We start from the raw sequence: 19,847 nt of genomic DNA on the forward strand, positions 1-19,847 counted from the left end.
TTCAGACCAAATGCATCATTTCTGAGTCTGGGTATTTGGTGGAGCCAACACATCTTAGTTTGTTTGTTTTTTTTCAGCTGGAAGTCATTATTTATAAAGCACTCATAGGAATATACTCATCACTGATTCTGAAGGCAGGGTTTATCTGCATGTTCTTAAATTGTCACCCAAAGAGCCTGAAGACCATACTCCAACATTCCCACCATGAGTCATACTCTATTCAGCTATAATCTTTTCAGGACAATGATCAAATACAAAGTCGTGTCAGTAAGGATATGCTAATATGGGGTTGGTGCCAAGGCAATAGTATTTGTCTTAATTTTGAGTTGTGGTAAAATATACATAAAATATACTTTCTTTACCATTTTTAAACGTATAGTTCAGTACTGTTAAGTTCATTCACACTGTTGTGCAACCAACCTCCAGAATTCTTTTCATCTTGCAAAACTGAAACTCTAATTATAAGCAACAACTCCTCATTCCCCCTTCCCTAAGTCCCTGCAATCTAGATATCAGGAAGCAATCAAGACAGACTAACTATGGTTTCCATTTCTCCAGGGAGTAATTTGTATCCTGAAGTGAAACCTAATCCATAGGAAATTTGCAGCTAAATAGGAAACCTGTAGGAATTTCCTTGGAATAACCTTCAGTAAATTGCTTCACCTCTCTAGGGCAGGTTTTCTTTAGCAGTCAAAACGAAGGGAGTGACTAAATGGTATCTAAGGTCCCTTTGGTTTTGACTTTCTATAATATTAGCATACTATTACAGTTGTTCATCTCATCCTTGCTCAAAATTGGGCAGAACCCACTTAAATCAAGATCTGATATTAACATAATTGTTTCAAGTGTATTCTTTCTAAAAAAATATTTCAATGCATATTACTAAACAATTTTCAGCTATAATGGCTTCCACAAGCATTTCGTAGCTTCTTCAGAAATCTGACTACAAAACACCCTGCATTTCAATTGATCTAATTCAACACCAAACCTGAATATCATAAATGATATCCATTCAAAATTGAAATACATCTTTAATATTTTACATCATAGAACAGTAGTGCTGAAAGGAACACTGAGGTGGTTTAATCCAATGCAATCACATTAGAATAAAGAAACAGGTCCAGAGAGGTTCACTGATTTGCCTATGGTCACATAGCTAGACAGAAACAAAGTAAGGACTAAAAGCTGTTTAAAAGCCAGATTTCTTTACTTCCTGTCCAGTGTTTCTACTCCATATTTGCAACTGTACTGCTGCCCAGTCTTATATAACTTGATAATCTGTCTGGGTAACTGTTTCAAATTAATTAGTGCCAAAAGGGAATTACCAATCACAGCATTCAATGACTAGGGCAAAATGTAATGAACCATTGAAAACAGTCATTCATTTACTTATCTTGGTTGTTTTGACTAATCTAATGGGTGACAGCATTAATGAAGGATAATGTATGGAATCCTGGAAGAATGTGTCTCAGTCCAGAAACACCTAAGTAAATTGGCCTATCAAATTCACTGTCATTAGGACAATAAGAAATTTAACTATAATTTCAAAATGGTATGTCCTAATATTACAATTCTAGTTTAGTGTTTTAAATTCACCTCTCCTTAGTTGTTAACCAGAAACTCAGAATTTAGATTGTAAAAGTTTATTGATATGATCAAAAAGCAAACAGCCAGACATTTGGTTATCTTTGCCACTACAATGTGTCATGTTAAATAGTATTTTAAATGCATAACAAATAATATTTAAACCATTACTAGAAAAGTTAATTAAGAGTCTACTTAAGGCACTTCAGATGAAAGCTAATTTCAACATTTCCACAAAAGTAACACTATTCTAAGTGTAGTAAATCTGCTCTCTACAGATTTTAGCCAGAATGCAACTTCTCTCCTTAAAGAAGAAGAAGAATGTGCTCTTAAGAGACAAAACAAATACAGAAAAACTGTCATTCTTTCAATGTTCGTTGCAAATTATCTGGAGCTATACATTTTACATGGCAGTAATATTCCCCTGGTTAGTATGTACAAATCAGGGTATATTCACACAAGTCTCATAAGAATCACAGCATAAATTTACTTGGCCTGAGAGAAGTACAAGAACAGCAGATAAGGAATCCAGAATCATACAATTTACAGTGGAGCAACAAAAACAGGCTCCACTAGAGAGTAAATACCCCCTCACCCACCAAATCTACTAACAAAAACAAAAACAAAACCCCCACATACAACATGTCTTCTTAGGCAATTATATCCATCTCTTTCTTCAAACCTCTATTATATAAGACTTCCAGACCACGTGGGAGAGATATTAGATGGTAAATAGTAGCAGGCAGTCACAGTATTATTTTAATGTAATAATACTTCTAAGATTTCTTAAAATTTTTTTTTCATTATCAGAATTCTCATATTTCCATTAATAGTGGCATTTCTGGATACTCTTTATAGCTATGGGGGAGGTTATAGCTAGATCTAATGATAACCATCAACTTTCATTCTTCACAGAAATTTGGTTAGCACATACAGTTATTTTCACTGACAGAAAAAGATAAAACTCAAAACTTCTTCAAATGATTACTTTGTTCTCCACTTAAAGTGAGAAAATGAAGGCTAAAATAATAGCAAAAAACAGAACAGCTTTCAAGAAACATTTACTTTCTATTCACAGGCAACAGCTTAATATTTCATGATTTTATTTTCCCAATCTAGGGGAGTCCTTTTCCTAAACACAAGGGTTAATGAAATATGTTGCAACTGTAATACAGATATCAACTTAACCAGATGAACCTAGCTTTTTCTCTTAGGTACAAATGAAATAAGTGATGAGCTCTAATTTGCAGAAACGTTTTAGACCATTTTAAATTTACACTGATTTTAGCACTAAGCTACATTTTTATTAGAAAGGGGCCCACCTTAAATAAAGGAAAACTAGGGAGACAGAATGAGCCTGAAATCTTCCCAAATACAGGTAGTTAATACCACACTCATGCAGAAATCATAATCCTGCATTTAGAGATACTTCTTAATGTCTACAGCTACCAAGAAGCATAGTTTGCACTGCATTTCAGGAGGAAAGATGGAGGAGGACTGGCTAGTCTTTTTTTCTAAAGTCTAGACATGTACTCTGAAGAATGGTGTTCCATTTTCAGAAGACACATAGCACATATGATTTCTCTGCCCAAAAGGAAAGATGTGCAAAGTATACACATCCATGCAAAGATGGAAAAGTTAAGAATGGATTCTTGATGTTGTTATCAGAACTGCCCCCCACACATTTGGATAAGATAATAAAAAATCAGATGGTCAAAAGTTAACTAAAGCAGTTTTGAACCTTGTTGTAACTAAAATGAAGTAGTAGTTTAAAATTTTTTAAAAAATATTTAATTCCACAAAGTTTACTGGGAAGGGAAGGTTAAGAGGAGAATCATATCCAAATACTTCATGATTTTGATGGAAAATTGCTTCTTAAGGCACTATACATCTTCTTTGGTTAAATGATTAACTATTTTAATCACTTGAAAAAAAGAGGTAATACAAAATACACAAATTGCATTCTTCTTTTCACACACACGTTTTTCATTTTTCAATTTCCATTACTCCAGTGTCTACATATCTCTGGAATCCTTTTCAACTCATCAGAAAGCTGAAACAAAAATATATACCAATCTATTAGTCTGTGAAAGAAAAGTAGTCTTTACTTCTAATAAATATCTTGATTTTTTCAGATCAAAGAACGTTTGGGTACATGTATAATAAACTTTGAGTATCAATCACAAAAAGTGAGAAACACTGAGATATTGAGGTAGTCTTAGGAGAAAAGGAAATAGAAATAACTTTGAGTTAAAATATCTCCTGGAGACACCAATTAATAACTGAATCAACCACGGTGATCAAATAAGTAACAGAAGTCCCAGCTTCTGGGGAGCAGAAGATTACCCTTGCATCCCAGCTAGTATTCTATAGGGGATATATTATTTTAAAATATACATACACAGAAGAATAAAAGTATAAAGCTGGAGGATTATAAGTCAAGGATCAAAGTTCTAGTAGGTTTTGGTCTTAAAATTAAATAAGTTTGCAGAAAATGCAAAAGATTAAGTTGTTCACTAATCAAAATGCATTTAGGAATGTTACAATATAATGAACTGATCAGGGAGTGTTTCAAAATTACCTACTAAAAACTTGTGTTAAAAATACGAAGAATGAATGTGTCTCAAAAATATCACTTGATATACTTTACCTTTAGTGTTCATAGTCGGTTATACAACAGGACAATGTTGTATTAAAAGAATAGGAATTATAGTAAATGGCACTCAGATTATAAAACTAACTCACAACATTCCCCATTGTGTACTGGTACATTTATTTTGGCTAGTAACAGAATAAAACCAAGAACTTATAACCAGGAGAATAATGTCTTCCCTGAGCCTTAGAGATCTCTATGAACATTTCAAGCCAATTAGACCTTCTTAAACACTCTTTCTTATTATACACTCTACAAACTGGATTCTAATCAAATATTCTGTTTATGCCAGCTAAAGAGCCTGAAAAGTAGAGTGAGAAGTTTTAAAAAACATTAGAAAAATAATTCTGTCCTCAAAAACACGTAAAGTATGCAGATAAGGAACTGTATGAGTAGATAGGGTATAAAATGTTCTAATCATTATGTGTTTGATAGATTTCTAGGTTAAATTAGGTGAAGTCCGAATAACCCTGAATGATGTTCCTGAGAAATTACAGGCTATTGTTCATTGTATCATAATTATTTTAATTTCTATAAGCAACATACCTAAATTAAAGCCTACCTCTTTGCTTTAGAAGCTAGAGTAATTTGGCGATACAGTCAAAAAAATTATAAAGCAACATCAACTCTAACGATTGTAAGTATAGATAATCACTATATAAATGAAAAATAATCATACCTATATGGATATCCATGATATTTAGATCTGAAAATAGAGAGCATCCAACTGAAGAATAATACAACGAGTCCAATACCAGCCACACACATTACTGCAGAAAAATAAAAGGAGAGTAAAATGAGCATGTTAAGCATAATAAAGAGCAAGAGCATAACTTGTAGGCTATACTTCCAAGAGTAAAAAGCAAGGGCTTTAATTTACTGGTAAATCTAAACTGTACAACAAATTTCATCCCCATTCTTATATCTTCAGCAGTCTGCCTTCTCCTTTAATTTGCTCCATTACAATATAATAGAATAGTTCCATTTACATACTTGTGTAATTTAATTGTATGAAATAATGAATTTCATTAAAGCCATCACAGTCAAGAATTTAGTGTTAAATACACTGTTTTATGACTGACAAGAAAATAACTCACTCACTTATTAAACTTCTTTTAAATCCTTAGTATGGCCTTATTTATTATTGATAAATATTCACTTAAAGACATCTGGCAATATCATTGTGAAAGCCTTACTTGAAAGTATTTTATTCATTCACCGGTAACTACACTGCTTGTATGAGGAACTCCTTCAACATGGATTCCTCATTTGAATTATGAGGGGAAAAAAACCGCCCAGATTCCTAGCCCTAAATTCATAGCTCTCTCCATTAATCCCACATGCTCTGGTTTAGCATAGTAGTTACCAACCTTAACTCTAGATGCTGACCCTACAATGCTCAAGTATGATTCACATAACATGAGGCTCTTTGAGTCCCTGGACTAAGACTGGCTAAGGAGCATAGAGGCAGGGGTGTGGGAAAGCATGTGTGCTACAGCAATGGAAGCTCCAGGGAAACTGGAGCTCCATATTTATTGGCCGATACTAAAAACAACTTTTAGTTTTGTTATACTTAGAGAATAACTTTTTCCTTTAAAAATTTTCACACAATATGATTAGGGGCCAAAATGTAAATGTTAAACATATTTTTTCTGAGTATTAACACATGCTCTTTGGAGAAGTCTTTTTTTTTCCCTAATCAAATGCACACATACATGTATATATACAGTTTCACTCTGAATATATATTTGTATTCTACTTTTTTCACGTATCTAAGAGTGCTTCAGGTAGTTCTTGGTACATAATAGGCGCTAAAGAAATATTTATTATTACTATTTGTGACTATTTCATTAAGTTAGAATCTTAGAAGTAGATCAAATTGTGACTATTTTAATATATGTCACCAAAATGTTTTACAATTTAAATTCATGCCAGCAGTGTAGTACCCAGATGGCCTTTCCCTAAAAATGAATACTGAAATAGGCAATTTTTCAAAAGTCAGGAATGAAAGGATGTATATTGACTGGATAAAAAATTGTTACATTAGTTCTATTTTTCTAATATGTAAAAATTCATTTCAATTCAGCAAAATACGTATCTCCCAAATTTAAAATCCAATGTCATCATCTTTTTTCTAGAAGAAAAAGTAAATAGATTTATTAACCTAGGTTAATTTTGATGACATTTAACTCTTTAACCATAAAAAGAAAACTCTTAGACTGATTTCATGTTAAGTAAAGTAAATTACATTGTTTACATTTCTTTGTAACAAATATCAGTGTGTGAATATTCTAATATATAAAAAGTCTATGCAAACCAGTAGGAAAAGGAATAAGACTCTAATACATAAATGGTAAAAGACAAAAAGACATTTTACAGAAGGGAAAACACAAACAGCTAATAAACATCTAAGAAAATATTCAACTATACTAATAACCAAAGAAGTACAAAATAATATATTTCCCCCTTATCTGATTAGCAAATATACACATACACATTTTTAATGAGGTTATCTAATGTTGATAAAGTTACAGTGAAACAAGCATTCTGAAATACAACTGGTAGGAATCTAAATTATTAAAACATTTGGGGAAAGAATTTGGCATCGTCAGCTTAAAACATCAAGATAATTGAAAATACTCATACATAGGACCACACAGTCATTCTACTTTAAGGAATTACTATGAAAGAGGATAAAGTTTAATATGCACCATAATAGTCACTAAATAAGTATTATAATGAAAGTTAGGAAAAAAGTAAACACTTAACAAAATCAGAATGGTTAAGTAAATTACAGTATAGACTATAAATTAAAAATTATGTATGGGAAAGTATTAGTGAAATATTTTAACTCTGGTTAAAAAGGGGTGGTATAAGATTCAAAGTATTATACATACAGTTGAAAAGATGTTTTTACAAATGGAAGGAACTTATATTACGTTAAAATTATTAGCTTTTCAATGGTGGAATAATGGGTAACTCTCCTCCGAAATGTTTCATTCTCCTATTTTCCCCCACATTTTCTACAATGAGCACATATTACTTTTATAATAGTAAATAAGTAAAATAATATAACTAAGAGGGGAAGTGATTAAAAGGACATTCTTTTTTCTGTATTAAAGGCAGAATTGCTACATTTTGGCATATGATATGACTTACTCTTTCGCTTTCCAATATCCATGTCAGACGTAGCAGCTTCACATAAAAGCACCATCCCTAAGGTAACCCCACCATCTTAGAAAAATTGTTTAAGGAGAAATTCACACAGACAAAAATGACATACAACTTTAATATTCCTAGAATAATATAGAATGAATAAATATATAAACCTTCTATTCTCAATTACAAAAAATTATAACTACACAATCTGGTGTCTACATAGTAGGACAATTATTTACTATGAAGATATAATAAAAAAAAATTAAGGTTAGAAAATTACTTTATTTGCACAAATAAAAACTGATATTTTAAACAAATGTCCGATATTTGTTTTTAAATACTGTCTGATATCAGTATTTAAAACTGATATTTAAACTCATAGATGAAATATGAGTTTTCCTCTAAAACTGTACTTTGAAATAAACTTCTGGAACATTCTTCCAACTATTGTGCCAATCTCATACACATTTTAAAAAATTAAATAGCCATTTTGAATATTTCAACCACCCTCCAAAAAAGAACACACTTGAAATGTACACCATTTAAAGAATAGCAACTAGTTTTTATTTGAAAAATAACTTACCAAAATTTTCCAGAATTTCAACAATTAACCTTTAAAGCACAAATTACTACTAAACTACCTAAATTGTCCTATTCTAATAAAAAGAGAAAATCCTGCGAGCCATAACCTCACTTTTATTCAGCTTAATATAGAAGCTATATAAATACAAAATAGACTTACTCGTGCAAAAGGTAACACATGGCATGGCAGAACAGTAAAATAAGAAAAATCACATTTTGAAACAAATAGAATGTGTTCTAGTAGAAAAGAGAGATTCACCCTGCAGTTTGGTGAATACAAACAGCAGTTTAAAATGCTCATATTAATTATGCATATACATATGCACATTGTATGCTACCTCATGTGGGTATAATTAAACAGAAAGGGACATAAACTCATTCATGTTTTTTGTTGCTTAGCCAAGTTGTCTTCTCCAGCGATTATTTTTTTTCTTACGAGGGTTCTTTGTATGCATGTAAGCATAAAGACTCATCATTTCTATAGGCTTTGGCTATAGGTACTCTGATTAATGGTTGAGACTTTTGTTTTTGGAATGGTTTGTTTCTGTATCATGGTCTATGAGCTTTCCATCTTACAGTATACCACCAAGGTCCAGCTATCAAGAGCTATGATGCACTTCCATATGTATTGTTTCATTTCATTTATAGACTCTTTAAACTTTTACTATTATACTTTTATTGCCTGTTATAGGGAGGCACTATTAGTTGGAGTCACAAAGTTAGAGGAAATACAGACCATTCCTTGGACAAGTTTACACTCTAGTGGGGGGATACAAACAATAAATAATAACATAATCATGATGACATGTTACCCTGAGAGAACTCAATAGAAAATAGAGGAGGTGGTATTCCATAACATACAGGAACTAGGCTATTAAACAAGCTACTAGGGGGACTTCCCTGCTGGTGCAGTGGTTAAGAATCTGCCTGCCAACGCAGGGGACACAGGTTTGATCCCTGGTCTGGGAAGATCCCACATGCCGCGGAGCAACTAAGCCTGTGCTCCACAACTACTGAGCCTGCGCTCTAGAGCTCACGCACCACAACTACTGAAGCCCACGCGCCCTAGAGCCTGCGAGCCACAACTACTGAGCCCACGTGCCACAACTACTGAGCCTGTGTGCTGCAACTACTGAGCCCGTGTGCCGCAACTACTGAAACCCGCGCAATCTAGGGCCTGCGTGCCGCAACTACTGAGCCCATGTGCTGCAACTACTGAAGCCCACACACTTAGAGCCCGTGCTCCGCAACAAGAGAAGCCACAACGAGAAGCCCCTGCACCGCAATGAAGAGTAGCCTCCGCTCGCCGCAACTAGAGAAAGCCTGCATGCAGCAACGAAGACCCAACGCAGCCAAAAATAAATTGAAAAAAATTAAATTAAAAAAATTAAATAAAAGAAATAAACGAGCTAGTAGGTTTGGGGTTCAAGATGGCGGAATAGGAGGATGTGAGCTCACCTCCCCCAACAAACATATCAAAAATACATCTAAATATGGAATAATTCTCATGGAAACATAACTGGACACTGGCAGAAGAAATCCTATACAAGCAAAACTAAAAGGAAGATCTCCATTTAACCGGGTAGGTCAGGAAAAAAAAAGGCGTCGGGTCAGGACCTACCCCTCCTGGAGGGATCTGTAAGGAAGAGAAGGTCCACATGGGCGGATCCTCACCCAGGGGAGCGAGCAGGTCATGTCACAATCTGGGCATCCCAGTCTTTGCCTGCTAGGAAATCTGCTGGGACAGACAAAAGGGCTAGAGAAGCTTAGACTCTACTTGCAAGGAGCACACGAGTGATGGCTTGCTAACCATCAGAGCAGAGTGAGCCCTGCACTGATGTCTGTCACCACACCACAGTCCCAACCTGAAGGGGTGGACACCCTGGCTGTGCTCACTCCACCCTACAGCCTGGCGCGAGATCTGGGCAAAGACTTGGTCTATCTACGCAGAGACAGACCAGGTTGCCTAGGGTGGTACCACAAGAACATGCAGCAGCTAAGTGCTGAAATCTCAGGAAGACAGGCCCTGGGAGAGGACTCATCTAGCTATGCAAAGACTGCCTGGAGGGCCTGGGGTGTGGTCCAGCTGTACACAGTTGTTCCTATTGCAGTGGCACCTAGGCTCTGCCAACTCCACACCCTAGCTTAGCCCTAGATCTGGGGCAGACAGGTCCTGGGAGAAGACTGCCACAGAGGCAGCCCAGATCTCTCATGGCAGTGCAGCCACCTCAATTCCTGCAGCCACAATGCTCCAACCCCCACAGCCTTGAACTAGATCTGGGACAAACACAACAAAGGGACGCAATCTTGTACTGCTTCTGAGCGGAACTGTGGATAGCTACACAGGCAGCACATAAGTCCTCTGTGACTGCATAGGCCTCACTTGCTTCAGCAATCACCTCTGTTGGGGCAGGGCATGGATTCAAGGGCAATGGAGCCTGATTGAACCCGACCCTCAGGGCTTCCATTCCAAGAACTGGGGAGCAGACCCTGCCCCTAACAGGGTAGGGACAGCCATGGAGCAGAAAGGAAGCCCACCTCATATCCTGCACAGTCTCTAGATACTCCAACACCAACCACAACCCCCATCAAGGGGATAATGACCAGCACACCCTGAGGAAAGATGTGGCTGGCATCCACACCAAAACCACCCTCGCAGCAAAAACGTTGGACACACACAGTCTATACCGGGATGCTCCCACTTAAAAACACCCTTTTAAGACCACAGTAGATAACTGTTTCTCCTGAAATCATAGAGACAGAGAATGTTAAGTAAAATGAAAAGGCAGAGGAACTACTCCCAATTAAAGAACAAGAGAAATCCCCAGAGAAAACAAATAATGAAACAGAGCTCACCAGTCTACTAGACCCCAAGTTCAAAAAGGTGGTAATAAAAATAACTGAATTAAGAAAGATTATCGATAGAAATGCAGATCATTATAACAAGGAACTAGATAAAGAAAGGATTCTAAAGGCAGCAAGAGAAAAACAGTCAGTTACAAGGGAACCCCCATAAGGCTATCAGCTGATTTCTCTGCAGAAACTTTTCAGGCCAGAAGGGAGTGGCATGATATACTCAAAGTCCTGTAAGGGAAAAACCTGAAATCAGGAGAGCCAGCAAGATTATCATTTAGAATAGAAGGAGAGAGAAAGAATTTCTCAGACAAGCAAAAACTAAAAGAATTCAGCAATACTAAACCTACCCTAAAAGAAATATTGAAGTGTCTTCTCTAAATAGAAAAGAAGCAAGGATCTATAGGAAAGGGAAAACCACAATAGTAAAGGCAAATACATAAAAGGGTTTAAGATCACTTAAATAAACCAGTACATAGATTTAAAAAACAATTTAAAAAATTTTAAAAGTGACTGTAACTACAGTAAACAGTAAAAGGTTAAGCATGAAGATGTAAAACAGGACATCAAAATCACAAAATGTGGGGGAGGGGAGTATATGCATATAATTGAATATATATATATATATATATATATATATATATATATATATAGCGTAGGCCAAAAGGTTCGTTTTTCCATAAGATGGCTCTAGTAGCACTTAGTTGTCTTTAACTTCATTTGAAACAATTTTGTTAGACTGTATGTGACAGCTGTCATATCAGCGTGCATTTAAAAAAAACTTATCAAAATTGGTGAATTTTTGTGTAACCATTTTAATATTGAAGATGGGGGGAAATAGCAACATTTTCAGCATATTATGCTTTATTATTTCAAGAAAGGTAAAAACGCAACTGAAATGCAAAAAACGGTTTGTGCAGTGTATGGAGAAGGTGCTGTGACTGATCGAACATGTCAAAAGTGGGTTGCGGGGCTTCCCTGGTGGTGCAGTGGTTAAGAATCCGCCTGCCAATGCAGGGGACACAGGTTTGAGCCCTGGTCCAGGAAGATCCCACATGCCATGGAGCAACTAAGCCTGTGTACCACAACCACTGAGCCTGCACTCTACAGCCCACAAGCCACAACTACTGAGCCCGTGCGCCCTAGAGCCCGTGCTCTGCAACAAGAGAAGCCACCTCAATGAGAAGTACGCGCAGCGCAATGAAGAGGAGCCCCCACTCGCTGCAACTACAGAAAGCCCGCGTGCAGCAACGAACACCCAATGCAGCCAAAAATAAAATAAATAAATTTATAAAAACAAAAAAAGTGGTTTGCAAAGTTTCGTGCTGGAGATTTATCGCTGGATGATGTGCCACGGTCGGGTAGACCAGTTGAAGTTGATAGCAATCAAATCGAGACATTAAGTGAGAACAATCAACGTTATACCATGTGGAAGATAGCCGACATACTCAAAATATCCAAAACAAGTGCTGAAAATCATTTGCACCAGCTTGGTTATATGAATCGCTTTGATGTTCGGGTTCCACATAAGTTAAGCAAAAAAAAACCTTCTTGACCGTATTTCCACATGTGATCCTCTACTGAAAAGTAACGAAAACGTTCCATCTTTAAAACATATTGTTACAGGCAATGAAAAGTGGATACTGTACAACAATGTGGAACAGAAGAGATCGTGGGTCAAGCGAAATGATCCACCACCAACCACACCAAAGACCAGTCTTCATCCAAAGAAGGTGATGTTGTGTATATGGTGGGATTGGAAGGGAGTCCTCTATTATGAGCTCCTTCCGGAAAACCAAACGATTAATTCCAACAAGTACTGCTCTCAATTAGACCAACTGAAAGCGGAACTTGATGAAAAGCGTCCAGAATTAGTCAACAGAAAACGCATAATCTTCCATCAGGATAACGCTAAACCGCATGTTTCTTTGATGACCAGGCAAAAACTGTTACAACTTGGCTGGGAAGTTCTGATTCATCCGCGCTATTCACCAGACATTGCACCTTTGGATTTCCATTCATTTCGGTCTTTACAAAATTCTCTTAATGGAAAAAATTTCAATTCCCTGGAAGACTGTAAAAGGCACCTGGAACAGTTCTTTGCTCAAAAAGATAAAAAGTTTTGGGAGGATGGAATTATGAAGTTGCCTGAAAAATGGCAGAAAGTAGTGGAACAAAAGGGTGAAGACGTTGTTCAATAAAGTTCTTGGTGAAAATGAAAAATGTGTCCTTTATTTTTACTTAAAAACCAAAGGCACTTTTTGGCCAACCCAATATATATGAATCTATGTACGAAACAGAAACAGACTCATAGACATAGGAAACAAACTTATGATTATGAAAGGGGAGAGGGAGGGAGGGACAAATTAGGGTTATGGGATTAACAAACACAAACTACTATACATAAAATAGATAAGCGACAAGGATTTACTGTATAGCACAGGGAATTATATTCAATATCTTGTAATAACCTATAATGGAATATAATCTGAAAAAAAACTGAATCAGTATGTTGTACACCTGAAACTAACACAAATATTGTAAATCAACTATACTTCAATAAAAAAATAAAAGAGCCAGTAGAAGAAAGTACATTATATATGATGAAGGCAAAGATATTTGTATAAAATGAACCATAAGTATAGAATTGTGGAAAAATGTTTGTTACTTTGATTATTATTGTCCAAGCTATACTTAAACAATTTCTTTGCCGACTGAATTAGCAGTTTAAAAAAATAATACATAACGATGGTTAGGACTTGCCAGGGAAAGCAGGGCACGTATATATTTCTGGCAGCAAACCTCCCTACCCACCCGCCTTTTTTTTTTGGCCGCACTGAGTGCTATGTGGGATCTTAGTTCCCTGACCAGGGATTGAACCCGCACCCCCTGCAGTGGAAGCACAGAATCTTAATCACTGGACCGCCAGGGAAGTCCCTCCTACCCTTAAATTTAAGCAAAAGCCTTTTGGAAAACAATTTGGACAAAACACGAAGAGCAACAGACAGGTTTACACACTTTGTTTCATACTTCTGGAAATTCAGAGATATGCCAATTACTATTTTTTTTTTTTTGGCTGTGCCACGTGTCTTGCAGGATCTTATTTCCCTGACCAGGGATCGAACCTGGGCCCCCAGCAGTGAAAGCCTGGAATCCTAACCACTGGACCACCAGGGAATGCTGTCAATTATTTTTATACCCAAGAAAACATTCTTTCCAATATTCACCAATAGGAGAATAATTGAATTATGATATATCCATTATAAAGACATTGATAATGATGACTATTTTTCCTTTTCCTTGCCAATATTTTCTTATTGCTCTGTAATTCTCATGCACTTTTATAACTTTGAAGGCCATATACAATTTATTAAATGCTTATAATACATTAAAAAACCAAACTGTGTGTGAGGTATGTCTGTAACTATAAAAAATGGAACTCCTCTTAGTCATCTAGATGATGGGATGACAAGGTAGGGCAAATGACATTACCATCAAGTCACTGCGCAGATTCTCTAACAGCCTGGGCTACAACTGATTCCAATATGTCAATGTAAGGACCCCTTGGCTGAGAAGCACAACTCGAGGAACATTACATTTATTCACCTTGTTGATTTGCTCCGCAGAGTCACTGTTTATGCATTCAGGTGGGTAAACTATGATCAGTAATACTAAGAAATGCAGACTGCTACCTATCTGATATCACTGTTACCTATTCTTGCAGCTTACAGAGACATCAATTTTCAGATGTGAGAAAGTAAAAATCTGCCCTGCCATCCGAGAGGATGGGCCAACACACATATAAAGTAGCTGCACAGTTTACAGGAAATAATATTTCTCCCTAGGACATGCTGCAGCTGTAAAACGTCAAAATAAACCCTGTCTTTGAGTAACTACAGCTTTCATACTCAACGAGGAACCTTGTTCTCTAAAATCGTAGACTGATTCAAATTATATCAGTAAGAAGGAAACATTCCATTCTTGACTGGAGGATCTAAGTTACTCAATTTACAAGTACAATTTCTAAGTAGCCTCAATTTACAACCAAAGTACAGAGCTTTAAAAAAGGAGTTTCTGGGTTTCCCTGGTGGTGCAGTGGTTAAGAATCCACCTGCCAATGCAGGGGACACGGGTTCGAGCCCTGGTCTGGGAAGATCCCACATGCTGCAGAGCAACTAAGCCTGCAAGCCACAACTACTGAGCCCATGTGCCACAACTACTGAAGCCCACACGCCTAGAGCCTGTGCCCTGCAACAAGAGAAGCCACTGCAACGAGAAGCCCACACACTGCAACAAAGAGTAGCCCAGCTTGCCACAACTAGAGAAAGCCTGCATGCAGCAACGAAGGCCCAACGCAGACAAAAATAAATTAATTAAAAAAGGAGTTTCTGAAGAGAAATTCCCAAATTTATCTGAACGGTGTAGTTTCCAGGAAACAGAACCCTGGGTCCACTTCACAGTCCAGACCTGATTCTGATCCCTTTACACTTAGCCTGGCTTTGCTTTGAGCTCATCAAAACATTGCTTCATTTACATTTCATCTAAGCTCCACCTTTCCTTAAATCCTATAACAACTCTATCTTTCCTTAGGTAAGATATCCCATGGTCCCTCTGATTTGTAGTCTCCTTCGTAGCAATGATCCAATAAACTTGGCTTTATCAGACTTGCAGGTTTGTCCCTGGTGGTCTTTAGCTGATCAGGCTAAGACAGATGACACAGTAATATGATTCCAAAGATATTATGACTTGCACTAATAAGAGAGCAGCCTCAACCAAATGCTGTAGAATGTGAGAAAACAGACAAATTAAAATGTGGCACCAAGAACTTATTGTAAAGAGGATACTAAACAGAAGAACAATGTGTGTTTCAGCTACAAACTGGGCTTGACTGCTTCCATGGATATAATTCTGGGGGAAAAAAGGACAAAATTTAATCTTTAAATATACATTAAATTTTGGTGATTTAATCCTAAAATTGACTACTTTCAAACACTATGAAATTAATAATTCACCTGATGTATATAAGCATTGGATCTGTGGATTAATAATTCACCTGATGTATGTAAGCATTGGATCTGTGAATTAATAATTCACCTGATGTATATAAGCATTCATCAGTAAAAAGTTTGATTAAAATGAAAGCTATTTCTGTGTTATTTATTATTTATTTGTACTTATTCACTGTACTTATACTATGTTTTCAACAACAGAATATATGAGAAAACTAGTTTTTCAGTGTAGAAGACCATGAGGTACAGTAAAATAAACTCCATGAAAACAGGGACTACGTTTTTCTTATCACTATACCTAGTAATACCTAGTACAGTGCCTAGAAAGGATAGATGCTCAAGTACTTGAAGGCTAACTTTCATTCTTAGCCAGCTTACTCAAAAGAACTACCAAATGGGATAAGGAACTTCCCACTTTTAAGAGTACTGCACAGCTTTTTAGCAATTGAAGCTCATTAATACAAAGAGATTGAAAAGTCAAAACTAAATCTAGTTCCTTCATACACTGGCACTGATCTCACAGGATAATAATAACTAAGGTTAACTTTGGTATAAGATGAAAAGAAATCCTGGACTTTCCCTTACCACATGTCCTGTGTGGGGATTCTTATGAGCATATGGTGGTCCTCTTATATGGTTCCACATTTGACCAGATGTCATAGCAAGCACAAAACACTAGGAAACAAAAAGTAATGAAATACTCATGTAACGTGGTGTAGCTGTTCCCACCTTGATTAGACTCAAAGGTGTATGAAAAGTGCACCCTCTCAAGTAATATATGAAATAAATTTTTCGGATAAATGATAAAAGATAAAAGGCTTATATTTCATCACAAGGATCACAAGAATCAATAATATTTACTTTGAAAGGAAAACACTGTTTTAAAATTATAAATAAACTGATACAAGTTTAAAATTGAATATTGAAAAGCGTTTTAGAAGAATATTTTCAAAAGAATTGGGGATTTTCATAGGGGTGACAGTCTTTCAGGTTGAATAAAAACTGGCTACAATGAGTTCCTTCAAGCTCTGGCCATCCTAATGAGATAATGGAGGAAACAAACTGATTTTAAGGTATAAAATAAAAATATATAAAATCTTTTCCCACAGGTAAGAAATAAACAAAATGCCACCTAACAATGTAATATTAGGAGTTTTATTCAAGCAATTTTTCTTCTAAAATTCACTTACCAGAGCCGCAAAAGCCCATCCAGTTTTATTAAAGAGAAATTCCATATTGCTTCTTCGAAGATACACAAGTCCACCAATAACAGCCAAAAGCAATCCCAACATAAGGGGACCAGCATAATTTGGGGGTCTAATTACTCTAATCTAATGGAAAGGAGAGAAAAACACTTTAAAGTATGAAATTTATCCATTAATTATACAGTTCAAAATACTTTGAAATGAAAGCAATCAAAATTAGTGTGGTCATTTTCAAGAAAAATTACACTTTTTCTTTTCATCCTAATGAAAACAGTCTACAGTGTACCCTAAAATGGGATGGATACAATATTCTCTTTAACCACAACATAACATCTTTTATTTATCTATTTATTTATTTTTGCTTTTTGAAAGACATTTTTTTTCACAACATAACATCTTTTAGATTAAGAAGAATTCACCAAGTACAACTAGATAGTCCATGGACTTAACAAGGACAAAAGAGTGGTTTCCATGCTGAATTGACTACGTAATAGAGGATGTTTTGTAATGTCAATCTTTCATCAGGATGATTCTGTTAAATGCTACTTATGAAGGGACTGACAAACTATCACTACCTCAGTGATATGGGGACAAAACCAATTAGGACCTCCCAGAAAGATTCAAAGTGGATAATGACAAAGTAACTTTCTACTGTACAAAGCAAGGAAACTTACATTGACATCAGTTCTGTCAGCAATCCACCGGGCAATCTGCTCAGCTGAAAATCCACGCACCTGCAACTCATATGTATCACCCCGTTTGGGTTTCCCTTTTGCAGGAAAGTTGATGAAAGTTGGAGCTGAATTCATGTTTAGCTGAATAAAAAGTATAGTATGAAAATATAAACTACCAAGAAAATAATCTTAACAGCAAATACTATCTTGAAATTTAGGCATTTTACAAAGATGAGGAAGCCCAGGTTTAGGTAGGTTAAGTGATTCGCCTAAGGAAAGTGATAAGTGATGGAGACAGGATTCAAACCGAAGGCTGCTTGTGACCTTAACTAGTACACTTTACTTACCAAATATAAATTCCTAGCTAAGAAACCAACATTTTACTCCTGTAGAATGGAAAATTTCCCATACCACAATCACTTTAATCTGTTCAGAGATTATGCAAAACATAATACATTTATGAGAACTAAACTTGTCTCATGTAGCTTAGGTAAGCTCCAAATAGAGCACATTCTCTATTTTTTTTTGGCCATGACATGTGGCACGTGGGGCCTGAGTTCCCTGACCAGGGATGAAACCTGCACCCCCTGCAGTGGAAGTGCAGTGTCTTAACCACTGGACCACCAGGGAAGTCCCCTAGAGCACATTCTCAATTTGGAGGAAACAAGATCAGGATAAGAGAGTGCTCTATTGTAGTGAAAACCAATAAGAAATGGTAACCAATATAAGAAATAGTCAATTCTAAAAGGTTCATAAATGTTTAGTGATAAGCATCACATTTCTCTGTTCTCTGTCATGAGACCATGGTACTCTTAAAAAGATAACACTGGAATTGCTAAGGTAAAGAACCTATGACCTACTCATTCGCATTATATCTTTCCTGACGTGATATAACTATACTTGTGGAAAATAAAAAGTCTAAGTCCAGGGAAAAGATGTTGACCAACAGATGCAAGCATTCAGGTCCCCTCAGCAGGTAACCCTTTAATGGAGATTGGCTTGTATAAAACAATTATAACTTACGACATCAACCAATAAAATAACCCACTCCCTTGCTTTGATTCTATACTTATTACAGTAACCCTTCTAACAGTAATAGTTTTAGATATTCTCATAAGGGGAGAGGGTATACTGATAGTGGACATGATTACTTTGGTCTCCTTGGAAGTAAAATATGGTGAATTGGTGAATTAAAAGATTAGGTCTTTGGTTACCAATGTCCATGGATTTTTATGGTTTGGTGAGTATACACAAAGTCTGCAGAGCTAGATAAATTCTGGCTACACTGTTAAAAATTCAATTTGAGTCTGCAAAACTTAAGAACCACACCCTGGATAGTGTTCACGCCACCAAACTGCTGCCCAAACTTTAGGCCAAACTCTTCACTATTTGTTTAGCTATACAGCAGTTCCCACTTGTCTGCAGTTTCACTTTCCAGAGTTTCAGTTACCCATGGGCAACTGCAGTCTGAAAATACTAAACGGAAAATTCCAGAAATAAACAATTCAAAAATTTTTAATTGCAGACATTCTGAGCAGTGTGATGAAATCTCTCACCATACCACCCAGGATGTGAATCATCCCTTTGTTCAGCATATCCCACCCATTAGTCACTTAGTGTTGGTTATCAGATCAACTGTCGTGGTACCACAATGTTTATGTTCAAGTAAGCCTTATTTTACTTAATAATGGCCCCCGTAGAGGGAACTTTCCGCAACATAATAAAGGCCATATATGACAAACCCACAGCCAACATCGTCCTCAATGGTGAAAAACTGAAACCATTGCCACTAAGATCAGGAACAAGACAAGGTTGCCCACTCTCACCACTATTATTCAACATAGTTTTGGAAGTTTTAGCCACAGCAATCAGAGAAGAAAAAGAAATAAAAGGAATCCAAATCGGAAAAGAAGAAGTAAAGCTGTCACTGTTTGCAGATGACATGATACTATACATAGAGAATCCTCAAGATGCTACCAGAAAACTCCTAGAGCTAATCAATGAATTTGGTAAAGTAGCAGGATACAAAATTAATGCACAGAAATCTCTTGCATTCCTATACACTAATGATGACCTACCTAAGGAGACAAAAGACCTGTATGCAGAAAATTATAAGACACTGATGAAA

At 36.2% G+C, this 19,847-nt stretch overlaps 1 protein-coding gene across 2 annotated transcripts in view; it reads right to left on the reverse strand.

The window, feature by feature from the left end:
* Positions 1–1,627: 1,627 nt before the first annotated feature.
* Positions 1,628–19,847, reverse strand: part of MAGT1 (magnesium transporter 1) — a 49,535-nt gene continuing 31,315 nt past the window's right edge. For both annotated transcript variants that reach the window (XM_068533312.1, XM_068533313.1), the window contains exons 4-10: positions 17,720–17,860; positions 17,031–17,171; positions 16,426–16,515; positions 15,676–15,739; positions 7,397–7,471; positions 4,917–5,007; positions 1,628–3,637 (exon numbers count right to left, since the gene is read on the reverse strand). In XM_068533312.1, the coding sequence (XP_068389413.1) occupies positions 3,622–3,637; positions 4,917–5,007; positions 7,397–7,471; positions 15,676–15,739; positions 16,426–16,515; positions 17,031–17,171; positions 17,720–17,860 (618 nt within the window). In that variant the 3' untranslated portion in view covers positions 1,628–3,621. The remainder of the gene's footprint in view (positions 3,638–4,916; positions 5,008–7,396; positions 7,472–15,675; positions 15,740–16,425; positions 16,516–17,030; positions 17,172–17,719; positions 17,861–19,847) is intronic.

This window comes from Eschrichtius robustus, chromosome X (genome assembly GCF_028021215.1).
Source record: "Eschrichtius robustus isolate mEscRob2 chromosome X, mEscRob2.pri, whole genome shotgun sequence".
Taxonomy (NCBI): Eukaryota; Metazoa; Chordata; class Mammalia; order Artiodactyla; family Eschrichtiidae; genus Eschrichtius; species Eschrichtius robustus.